The 12,686-nt window shown below is 32.9% G+C and overlaps 1 protein-coding gene across 1 annotated transcript in view; it reads left to right on the top strand.

Moving 5' to 3' along the window:
* Window positions 1–2,325: 2,325 nt before the first annotated feature.
* The window catches only part of LOC409882 (TLD domain-containing protein 2), a 29,957-nt gene continuing 19,596 nt past the window's right edge, over window positions 2,326–12,686 (top strand). Inside the window, exons 1-3 of the mRNA XM_016912172.2 lie at window positions 2,326–3,223; window positions 3,943–4,174; window positions 5,816–5,902. Of these exons, the coding sequence (XP_016767661.2) occupies window positions 3,123–3,223; window positions 3,943–4,174; window positions 5,816–5,902 (420 nt within the window). The 5' untranslated portion in view covers window positions 2,326–3,122. The remainder of the gene's footprint in view (window positions 3,224–3,942; window positions 4,175–5,815; window positions 5,903–12,686) is intronic.

Genomic DNA, 12,686 nt, shown 5'->3' with positions numbered 1-12,686 from the left:
TAAGTAAGTTTAATTTTATGTGTATATATATATATTTATATATTTTGGATATAGATTATTTTTTTTCAGAAAGCTCCTTATTATGTGTTTTATTTATTGGTAAAACTTAGGTTGAACGAGCTGAATTATTATTTTATCGAAATGTCACGTGACGATTGGATTATACATTTATCGAAATTATCTGTTGTAACTGGTGAACAGCTTCGTTGAATTTTTATTATATAAATTGTTTATCGCTCGACAATTTTAGATAAATGAAATTCTATTGCGTGACCGTTTTAGCATCGTTCTTAGTGTTGTCATTGGCAATTAAAAAGGATAGAATATATGAGTTGATTAGGAAAAAATGATATTTTGGTAAAAAAAAAAAAAAAAGCAACTTTGAGTTTATCGCACAATAATTTATTAATTTAACTTGATAATGATAATTAAATATTTTGCAATATTTTCCACAGAAATTGGATAATTTTGCGATGAATTCTTATGTTGGCATCTTATGATCATTGGGATGGACACGTGTATAATAGCTTGTTTTTAATTGACAATAATTGAATTATCATTACGTAATAAATAATAATACGTTATTTTAATTTCCTCCTCCAAGAGAAGAGGGATAATGAATTTCAAGATACATGTGTAGTATAAAGAAGTGATGAGTCTTCTCAGAATGTACATAATATAGAATTTAGATAACAAATCTTTAAAAATGTAGATAATTTTTTCCAGAATTATAATTATTCTCTTGCCCAAGAACAATTATACTCGTTCAAAGGTAGATTTTCAGAAATAAAAATAAGAAATCTTTGAATAGCATCATGAGAATCATTTTATAGAATTGTTTCATACAAAAGTTAAAAACTCTGAACGATTCTCTACAATTTCAATAACCCATTTAAAAGAATATTCATTGCTTAAAATTTTAATTAAATATTCCAAAACTTTAACTTTCTAAAATTTCAATAATAACATTTATTGTTATTTTCAAAGAAATTCTCAATAATCCCAATCAAAGAGTTTAAGATTAATCTTTAAAATTACCACTTCCCAAACCCTTCAAATTCAGAAGAAAAAAAATTTGCATAGAACTTTAATCTTTACTACCTCAACGACACGAATGATCGTCGACGATCTTGCAATCGCAAATCTGAAATCCGTCACACGCATATCCGATCCAGTGAATACGTTCACATAACAATAAAGAGTGTTGCACAGCGGGAGAAATCGGGAGAGAACGGTCTGTGTTGGTCATCATCACGCAGTCGGAGATTAGGTAACGCGTCGAAGAAGCGTCTAACCTAAGCGATTCACGTTCTCTCTTTTGCATACCGAACTGCCGTTTTAGAATAACATCGTGTTGCGCTGAATGGTCATTGGAAATTGGAAAATGTTTCTTCACTACGAAACATGTGTACGGAGCAACATAGTGACGTACGAGTTGACGCGATAAGAAGAGGTGGAGGATAACGAATGCGAGGTGTTGATTAGATAATTCGTTTAGATTCGTTTCGAAAGACAGTAGAGAAGGAAGGCATTACGTGAGTTATAATCGGAAATGAACCGAATAATTTGTAAACTCGTGCGATTCTCTTTTAAATAGAAGATCGAAGAAGAAATTAAGAGTTCTAAGATTTTCTTTTTTAATGGAATAGTTTGTTTTTTAATTAGAAGGAGGAACGTCTGAATTTCATAGTTTTTCGTGTAGAATAAAATTTGTAAAAAGGAAGTGTTTATTTTTTTTTTTTTTTTGGTGAATTTGTTAAAGGAATAATAAGTAATAATTAATTTTGTATTGGAATAATAGTAATTTGATAATATTGTGTTGGAAAATATATATAAAAAGAGAAACTATGAGTTTTAAAATAAAATTTTTCCATAATCGCTATCAATTTTTTTTTTTTTTTATAACAAGTACACTTTGATAATAAGCTATTTATTTTTTAATACAATGTTTAATTTCAAATATCTATTACTATTTTGTTTATTATTTATTGCTATTTTTATTAGTCTTTGTCATCTGTCTAAATGATTATTATTATAATAAAGTTGTTATGTGCCATTAAAAAAAGAACGATAACAGGTGACAATGATAGGAATTATCGTGAGGCGAACAATCGAGTCGAGTAGATAATGTATTTTCGTGCTCGAAGTTAAATTTAAACTAATCAAAAAAAGTTGTGTTCTATTTCGATTTTTATATTTTGCAAGAAATATCTTAATTTTTTATAATCTATAATATTCTATAATATTAAATATTGCAAACATTTGACTCTCGTAAAAAAAAAAAAAAAAAAAAGAAAAGAAAAAAAAATTAAAATTTCACAGTAGTTTGCACAGTAGTTTACGTCATCACAGGTAATTATAATGAATATACATAATTCCCGAATGATTCACTCGTCTAATTCTTATGCAGTCTACCAACACAATTTTAACAAGTGTCTCTCAAGGGTCCTCATCGGTTGCATCACGTTTCGTATTGTTTCGTAGCCTGTTGAATTTAAAATAAATTCTAAAGAATTTTTATTCGTGATACACAAAATATTTAAAAATCGTGCGAATAGAAATATTAACTTGTAAAGTTTAAACATCGTTTCGTAGTCAATCGACTTTGACAAGTGTTTCCACGGGGTCAACATCAGTTGCATCACGGACGCTTTGTATTCGATTCTAGTAATAAACTACTTGATCTTAAAAAATAAATTCGAAAGGAGAATAAAATTTTCAGCGTGTTTTTCAAATTTATGTTGAAAATTCGCGTGACACGAATATTATAATAATCAGAATATAAAGTTTTAAACAAATTCGAGTGTGTTTCTACGGGGTCATCGTTACGTAAATCACGGACTCTTCTTTTTTCCGATTCTAAAATAAATTCGAAACGATAATAGTTGAGTGCTTCAAAGTAAGTGAAAAATATTAATCGAGGTAAACAAAGATTGCGTAATATTTTGCAAGATTCAGAAAGGGGAACGAAGTGTTGTTAGAGAGGAAATAGGAAACGACCTTGCATGGTCGTCGACGTTTGAAGCGCAAGTGGTATATCGGTTAGAGAAAGTCAATTCGATCTTGATAGAGGTGCACGAACGTGGTGGTGAACGTGTTACGATACCTGACGAGGCGGCAAAATGAATTGGACATTGAGCAGTGTCGGCAACGTGATGAATTTCGTGTACAACCAGAGTGTGACGAACGCTGTGCAGAACGTTATACCGTTCGTCAATCGAAGGTAGTTTGACAAAAGAGACTTTTCTTTATATTCTCGTTCAATGCATTCTTTTAAATCTGAAATTTCGAATGGCTGAAAACGTGTATAACGCTTTTATATATATATATCGATTTGAAAAGAATTTGAAATAAATCATCATCAGATTAAAGTTGGAAAACACAGGTTCATTAGAAAAAAATTTTAATCAAAAGTTTATTCGAAATTATTATTATTTCCTAATTCTAATAAATAACACTCGTAAACTTAGTTTATTACAAGTTATTTCTACAACTTATCATCATTTACACGTATTCGATTAACGTACCACAACTTGTTGTTTATTCGAAAACATTAAAGTTCGATATTCTGTGGTACAATAACAAAAGAAGAGAAGAAAAGGAAACATCGTCGTTATCAAAACCACCGAAATCTCGATATTAATTCCCAACGTTTCCCATAAATAACATAACCCATAAAACTCCATTCCTATTACCTCGTGCCACGTTAAATTTAAATCAGACATAACAGAACAGTGTATCGGAAACAATGCAAGGCAAGGAATCGATGTTACGTAAAAACGATTATCGTTATCGAAGCGATACGAGTCGATTCGTAATTTTTCTATATTTGCTCGATAAAAGACATGCGATTATTGGCGAGGAGGGGGGAGAAAAAAAAGAAGACCGTAATTCTGCGACTTGGATTAACGCGAGGCGATGTTATTCCTGTTGTTCCTGCAGGGTGGACGACCTCTACAGGTTCATCCATGCGTGGGTGCCCTCGCTTTATGGAGAGCTCGACGAGAATTATTGGCGGGAACGTGGGTACATCCTGTTGGACACCGACACGGATCTGTCGCCCGAATTGTCGGGCGTGCACGAGGCTGGGAAAGCGGGGGAAGGAGCCACGGAGGAAGGGAAATCTCGCCAAGACAGCGACGAGATATCCGAGCTGACGAGAGAATCATGGGAGGTGAGCGTTTTATTATTATTATTATCTATCTATTTTTTATATATTTTTATCTTCGAAATTGTTTTTCTTTGCGGAAATTTTCAATCAAGCGATCATCAACAATTTTTTCTCTACGTTGGCACGCTGAACTCGATTTATTCTTCGACGAATGATTTTTCACGATTGGGAATCGTATGTTAAGTCGTGAATTAGTAATGAGATTTTTTTGTCGATGGAAAAGAAAAAAGTTGTCGGTAGAGAAATATAGGTAAAAAAAAAAAAAAATGAGAAATAACATGTAAACAGTGATTATCACGATGATTCACCTACAATTTATTTCACTTAATAATCGTAATAATATCTGAATAATTTTTTCTACCCTATTTTCTTATCATTGCTTTAATATCGTACAACCGAAGTAACGGATGTTTCTATATAGTTATAAAAAAAAAAGAATCGCATTACCTGATTTAACATACTTTGTAAACTCTCATTTAAAAACCCCATCATTTCCATTATATTGCGAGCAATAAAATAAAACCATGGCTCGTAATAATTAAAAATGATCTTCAACTTATTACAATAATGCCCGAATAACTGTTCCAATACATCAGTTTATATTTTTCTTTTTTTTTCACGATGCATTCCATAGACACACGTGTCTCAAATCTGAAATTTCGATTCTCAGGATTGATTCATCTCTAACAATTAAGCAGGTTAAAAAGAAGAAACGGCAGTTAAGTTCTGGGCACTACTGTACGCAGAACTCCATTTTGAATAACACATTTGTTGTATTGATTGTAACAAAGTTGATCGTTCAGCGTGATTACGTGTGTAATCAATCATCGAAATCGATACTCATCATATCGAAACGCATATTTGATTTAATTCCTGTTTAATCATCTTGCATTCTTGCAATAATTTGAATAATTTCCTTTGCCATTCATCTCGCTATTTCTTTACGAACGTTCGCCTCATACGCACCATCCAGGTTCGACGCACCTCATGAATCCATCGTTGTCGACGAGCGATTTGTAATCACAGTTTGGTTTAGTCAGCTCGTGTTAACGCAGTTAACACGTTCGAGCATTCTTCTCTTCGGCTTTTCGTTCGTTCGCTTCCTTCCTTTCGTTCGTTTTCTTTTCTTTTTCCTCATCATCGCGTGTTTATCGATTGGTTGCCCGATTGCGCACAGCTTTTCAGTCTTCTTCATTTCCTCTTTCACTTTCAGAGCACAGTGATCATAGATATCATCGTCACAATCGACGAATCCTCATCCATCGATCCACCTATATGTCTCCTTTTTTTCTTTTTTCTGGCCGATTTTTTTTTTTCCTTTTTCATTTCTCTGAAGCAAGAGAAAATTAGCGTTAGTACTTCCAGTGAACTCTCGATCCTTGCATCGATATTCTTCGAAAAATTATCGAATAATTCTCTAAAATATTCCATTTTTAAAAAATAATATTTCCTTTCTCGAAAGAAATCTCGCCTTTTCGAGAAGCTAATTTTTCTCCAAAGATTTTTAAAAAAAAGTTAAAGTTCGAGCTCGAAGTAAAAAAAAATTGTTCACGATCATGATCGATGCGGGGATGGAGGGGGAAATCCAGGTGGAAATGCAGGCTAAAGAAAGCGCTAAAAACGGCCGATTATATTGGCTAACAGCTGATCAAGGCCCCCTACGTAAAGCTGTACAGCATCCTGAAGACGTCGAGCACATCGGCGGATTCCGAGCAGAACCAGGACCCGGAGGTATTCCGATTCTCTCTCCCCAGATCCATCCTCCGTTCTCGATCGTTTTGATATACAATAGCCACCCAGATTGCTCGATGTTTGACTTACGAAAACGCACTATCTTCTATCTTACACCACGTCACACCCTCGGGTATATACTCGGTGCACCATTGTCACGCGATGTTAACGCCTAGCCCACGTTTCAGCGTTTCCTTTTCCTCTCTCTCTCTTTCTCTCTGCGATTGTTCACCAATACGCTTTGCCGCTTCGTACGATCGCCTCGATAATTTTCGAAATGTAATTTTTCAAATGATTTCCTGCAACGCATCGATGCCTCCATCGATGGGGGAATACATTGAATGTTATATTTTTTTTTGGATATGGAAATTTAATAATTAATAATAATAAGGAAGTAAACGAAAAATGATAGGTTGTATAATAATTTAATCGTTGGATTAATTTAGATCGTCCAAGAAACTGGAATAATAATGTGGTTTAAAATGTTTTATACATTGTTTCGTATTGTAATTTCAAATTATTTGTATTATACTTTTTTTTGAAAGAATTCGAGACGAGGGATTCTTATTTTAGACTTGCAGAGGTTCTGGATGGAGACTGTAAGGGATTAAAGGAACGGCGATAGACTTATTAATATAACCCCACTCGATATTTTTATCCACCAATCTTTAGAGAGAGTCAAGTACTGAGAAAGTACAAGATCGATTTCAAATCTATCGATCTATTTGAGACCGAATGAAACTATCTCGAAACCGACTTGGATTATATCGATGATATACTACACAGCCGGGACAGAAATAGTTTCTTCATCATCGTTCTTGAACCCTTCGGCCCGGCCACGGTTCCAAAGCGGTTTTAATCGCCGTCCAAATAGCGTTTAACATTCCCTTCTGTATTTAGAATGTCGGTCCAACGCCCTCTCGGGCTGAAATACCTCTGTGTCGCTCGAATATTAAACGCTCGCCCTCTCCCCGGATTCCGCTCGTTGTCTCCTCTCCTCTCTCGTCGATCTGGTTTTTTACACCGATCACGGTTCCCAGCCATAACACACGGCTTCGCCACCATAAACACTGCGCCGGATCCGTTTCGAGAAAGAAATGGAAACGTTGTACTCGAACAATTTATATTGTATCGTTGATTATAATTTACAAAATTTTTATCGTCGAAGAATCGCTCTCTCTCGAAGATCTTTGCATCAGAAACGTATGCTTGTAACTAAATATTTGTTTAAAAATAATCCACGATTTCTCACGCTTAAGCTAAGAGACTTATTGAGTATAATTTACAAAATTTTTATCATCGAAGGATCGCTCTCTCTCGAAAAGCTTGTAACCAAATTTATGTTTAAAAATAATCCACGATTTTTCGTCTAAAGTAAGAAACTTATTGAGTAATAATAATTTACAAAATTTTTATCATCGAAGGATCGCTCTCTCTTGAAAATCTTGTAATCAAATTTACGTTTAAAAATAATCCACGATTTTTCATGCCTAAGCTAAAAGACTTATTGAGTAATAATAATTTACAAAATTTTTATCATCGAAGGATCACTCTCGAAGATCTTTGCATCAGAAACATATGCTTGTAACCAAATTTACGTTTAAAAATAATCCACGATTTTTCACTTCTAAAGTAAGAAACTTATTGAGTAATAATAATTTATAAAATTTTTATCATTGAAAGATCGCTCTCTCTCGAAAAGCTTGTAACCAAATTTACGTTTAAAAATAATCCACGATTTTTCACGCCTAAGCTAAGAAACTTATTGATTATAATTTACAAAATTTTTATTATCGATCGAAGGATCGCTCTCTCTCGAAAAACATGTAATCAAATTTACGTTTAAAAATAATCCACGATTTCTCATGCCTAAGCTAAGAGACTTATTGATTGTAATTTGCAAAATTTTTATCATCGAAAGATCGCTCTCTCTCGAAAATCTTTGCATCAGAAACGTATGCTTGTAACCAAATGTAGGTTTAAAAATAATCCACGATTTCTCACGTCTAAGCTGAGAAACTCGATCATCTTCATAGATGATCCTCCGTTCCGGGGCAAAGTCAATATGAAAGAGAATATTTCTCGGATGATGCTGCTCGGTGACCGATTTATTTCCGGAAGGTCGCGTTCACGGTTCGTCCACGTCACTTCTTCCGCTCCTCGGTATCGTTTGCCAAATAGAGACGTTCATCGGTCGTGAATGATTTTGGATCGGTCACAATAGCCGTGGCTGTGTGTGAATCAATCGCTATTTTCGAAAACTAATGGCAATTTGCTGCCTATTTTCGATGAATTTGTCGAATTAGTTAGGGAGCAGTTTATCGACAATTTTTTCACGAGTTGGATTGAAAGTAAACAAGTGACTTTATCAGTATGTTGTAAGAAACATACATTGTATTGAGAATAATTTTGTTGCTGCCACGATTTCTTTATCTCTCTTTCTCGTAATTATCATTTTTTCCATTAATTAACGAACGAGCAGAGGTTATATTTAACTGGTCAGTTAAAAGTAATTGGAGCTCGTTCGAATTTTCTACTTTTTATTTATTTTTTTTTCTTTCTTTCTGTTAAGCTATCGTAAAGATAAAAAAAAAGAAATATTATAAAGAATTGCAAATGTGCCAAGATTATTTTCAACGTGGTGAGGAGAATCCGTTGACGTCAGTGACAATGGAAATGAAAACGGGTCGTGTAATTACGTTCGTATATAAAATTGATGCGTCTAAATTGAAGAAAAATTTTAGATTTCCAAAAACTTTGAAACTTCGAGGGGAGAAAATTTATCATTCAATATAACTGTGTGTTTACTCGTTCAATCATTCTCCCCTCTAAAAATAGAAATTCTGGATTTTGGAATCGTAAATATGTATTTCACGAAGAATCTTCAAGAATTATTACACATCTACTTCTTTTTCCAGTGAAGATTGAGTTGTGGGTGGTCCTGGCAGGAGGTCGATGTTCTCCATCAATCACGCGTATCACGCCTCGTTTATCGTATTTTTATGAATAGTAATCGTACGGCCTGGCTAAAATTATTGTTCATTCAACCGTACCCACATAATTCCCAGTTTAACATTGCAATAAACACACACGTGACATTTGATACGATTGCCGTTATTGACAATGTTATTTCTCCATGATAACATTTTGATATAATAATTGAGTAAGAAAAATAAAACAAAAAAAAAAGAGAGAAAAATCTCCTCTCACGATTCTGCGATTTCTACTCGCTGCAAAGAAAACACATTCGACATACAATCAATATATCCATCTCGATGACTCACCACGTATCAATGACTGCGATTAACGAACAACAATACGATACAATTCAATTTCATTGTCGTTTCTACGTTCTTCGTCTTTTCCACCTCGAAGAGAAATTTGCACGAATCTCGATCGATCGATCGATCGATCGCCGCGTCAGAGTTGCAAAATACGAGGAGGGATTGCATAAAGCTGGAATCGACGTAGAAGAACACGCGAGCAACAGATGTACTCTCTAGCGGTCAGAAATTTTCCATAGCCGTTTTCGAAAACAAGCAAAGCGAGCCGACGTTTCCGTCCTCGCCTCGTTTCACATCATGGACCGAGGACGCATGGAGGAAACGCGTAACCTTCGCCTCTCGGCCCTGTGCCAACATTCCATCTTCTTCGTTCCATTGGCCCCTTTGATGCTTTTGCTAAAATTGCTCCGAATGAACGGAGAAGAAGTGTACGGCGCCAGCGCTTGTAACGTATCACTGGAGACAGTGATGCTTATAAACAATGTGCTCGTTGAAACGTTCAGTTTCCATCTGTTGCTCGCCATTTTGGAGTTTCTAGTAACTTTTCTCAGCGGTTTCTCGTACTTGATCCTCGCACGATGCACGATTTCTGTTGCTATAATTATCCGCGAATGAGACAAGAATCGTTCAAAATTTGAATATATATATTCGAAATTCAAAATGTTTTACGTTTTGTGAATGGATGAGTTGGAAAATTATTTATTATATTATTTAGAATTTATATATTTGGGATAGGATCGAATGTTATAATCGATTTTTAAGCAAGGTTAGGTAATAGTAATATTTTTTTTTAAATTTGTAAATAGTAGGGGTATAACTAATTAATTATAAAAATAAGTGGATTGGAAAAAAAATTTTAGAAAAATATATAAATATATTTGCACGAAAGACACGTATAGAAAAATATTTGATCGAGAAAAGTATAGATCGTTGTAAAGATAATGAATCTATTTTAAATTCATAAATTTATTTCAATAACTTATATTATGTTTAAAATTAACAAATATTCGATAACTTATGGACCATTATACATTATCCAGAAGTTATCCATGAAATTGTGTACAAAGATTAATCAAATAATGTTTATACAGTTTCGCATAACAGTGAATTTTTAGAAACTGATTTATTTCGCTAATAAAAATTTAACCAAGTTAATTAACAATCACTTTATCGAATTTTTTTTTTCTTCTCTAAGAAAATTCTCGACGGAATTTCAGATTATTGTAGATCTAGATTTATTTATCGATTGTTTTAATTATCGATTGAAATCATCAAAAATTTGAAATCATTTTTCTCTCTGTCTCTTTTTATATCTTTCTAATTTTGATATTCGATTCGAAATTAATATTAATATTATAAATGTGTATCAATAGTAATTTCATTATTTTTTAAAACGCTTGGATTTTATAAAATACATAATTACTTTTAATTAAAAGTTGTATTAACTTAATAAGGGAAGAATGAAATTCAAATCGTTCGTGTGTATAAATCATAGATTAATAATATCACAACGTGAAGAGAATTATGCCAATTATAATTTTAAATCTTTTTTCTCAATCGCATATGTTTTGCATACGTTATCTAAACGTATCGCTTGAAAAACTCAACTGACAATGAACCGATGAATAAGGATAAACAAGATAATCAAGATGATTGCCAGAGTAAATTTCTAAAAACTTCCATTATTTACCTGCTGCTCACCCCCCCTGCAAGAAATATTTCAATATTTCAATATCGCAATCATTCCAAGGATAAAATGTTTATCCCCTTCTAACATCATAAATCCCGTGACTTGAACTCTTGCTCTTTCTTTAACAAATTGTTCAAATATTGAAAAAGTAACTAATAAATTTGTTCATCAATATTAATATTAAATAATCGTGACGTATTATAAGAATCTGTGGATAATCTTACATTTTTCTCTTTAGATTTGCTTTAATGAATAATTCGTCCATCTTTAATATTTGATCGATCGATATCAATCGTAAAATAATTTGTATACAAAAATTTCGTAACAAAAGTTTATATTATTTGTTTAATGCAATTAAAAAGAAAGAAAGCAATTACGACGACCTTTTTACAATGCCCTTAGTCATCGAACAAATCGTTATTCACGTGTTAATAAATAACTCATTTTCGGTACAGTTACTTTTGGACAATTTTACTCTTTAAATCCGTTTTGCTTCGGATTTAGTGTACGTGATTTAAGAGGATCACGTAGGCCACAGGAAACATTTGACCATGATTATCTGTTATTTTCCATGAAATGGAAAAAAAATCTTGTTTGCCTGCCAGCCACGCACACCAGATACGTTTGACGATCGTCCATTAATCGTCCGTAATCTGCATATGCCGTCCGCTTTAAAGACGCGCCTCGAGCCTCGGGAAATGTGGTCATTTAATTTCTTCTTTTCTCTCTCTCTCTCTCTCTCTCTCTCTTTCTCTCTTATACATGATTTAGAGATTAACGAAACACGTTCATTGATGGAATAAAAAATGAGAGATTAAGAGTTTCATTTTTGTCATTCTTTCTGTTATTCTTCGTTGTTGTTGTTATGTTTTTTTTTTCCTTTTTCTTTTTTTTTTTCCGTCTGTCGATCGATGATGAAGATTCTTATCGCCGAGTTTGCATTTAATGGGATATTAAAATAGCTATTATGGACGGTATATTCTCCTACGAGTTTCTATTTCGAACGGTTTTGCGCATCTGTTATTCGGCCCACGCGTAATTGTGCGCTATCAATATTACCGGATACGATGGACATTGTTTTTCACTCGTAATATTCATTTCTTTCCTTCCAATTTTCTCTGTTTTTCCTTCCTGCAAGTATTTTTACAAAATATTTTTGTATTTCTTAATAGTTTATATGTGTATATAATTTTTTTTTTTTTTCGTTCCTTTTCGAATAATTCTATATAATACGTGTGAAACATGTATGAGAAATTCCTTTAAAGATTATTTACAAAATTTTGATCGTTAAACAAATTCGTGAGATAGACAGTACGAGACATCATTTTATTATATGACGTTGCAAGATATGTTTTTGATAATATTTTAATAGATATTTATTTCATCTCGAGAAATCTTGCGAGAAACACGCTCATTAAGTTTTCAATGAAAAAAAATTATATATCTCGAGATACAATTTGACTTGTAAACTTTTTTTTTTTTTCTCTCTGTTCTTCACTTCACTGTCGCATATTATTCACAGAGTATACCAGCAAAGTAGATTATATTATAGGTCGTTTCATCATCAATCCTACAAATACTTGTTAAGAAAAATATTGTTCACAAAGTGGTACTGTAAATTTCAATTTACAGTATATAATATTTATAATTATTTAAAAAATATTAATAATATAAAATTATTTATTTCAAAAGAAATTTATAAATGAAAACGAGAAATTTTCTGTTATGTTTTTTTTCCTCATAAATAAATAAATAAATAAAATCGTAGTTGCAAAAAGGTGAAAAGTCATCGCTATTGAAACAAATCTTT

This window comes from Apis mellifera, linkage group LG5 (assembly GCF_003254395.2).
Source record: "Apis mellifera strain DH4 linkage group LG5, Amel_HAv3.1, whole genome shotgun sequence".
Lineage (NCBI taxonomy): Eukaryota > Metazoa > Arthropoda > Insecta > Hymenoptera > Apidae > Apis > Apis mellifera.
The sequence above is the reverse complement of the archived record's forward strand: the minus strand, read 5'-3'. Positions and strand labels throughout refer to the sequence as shown.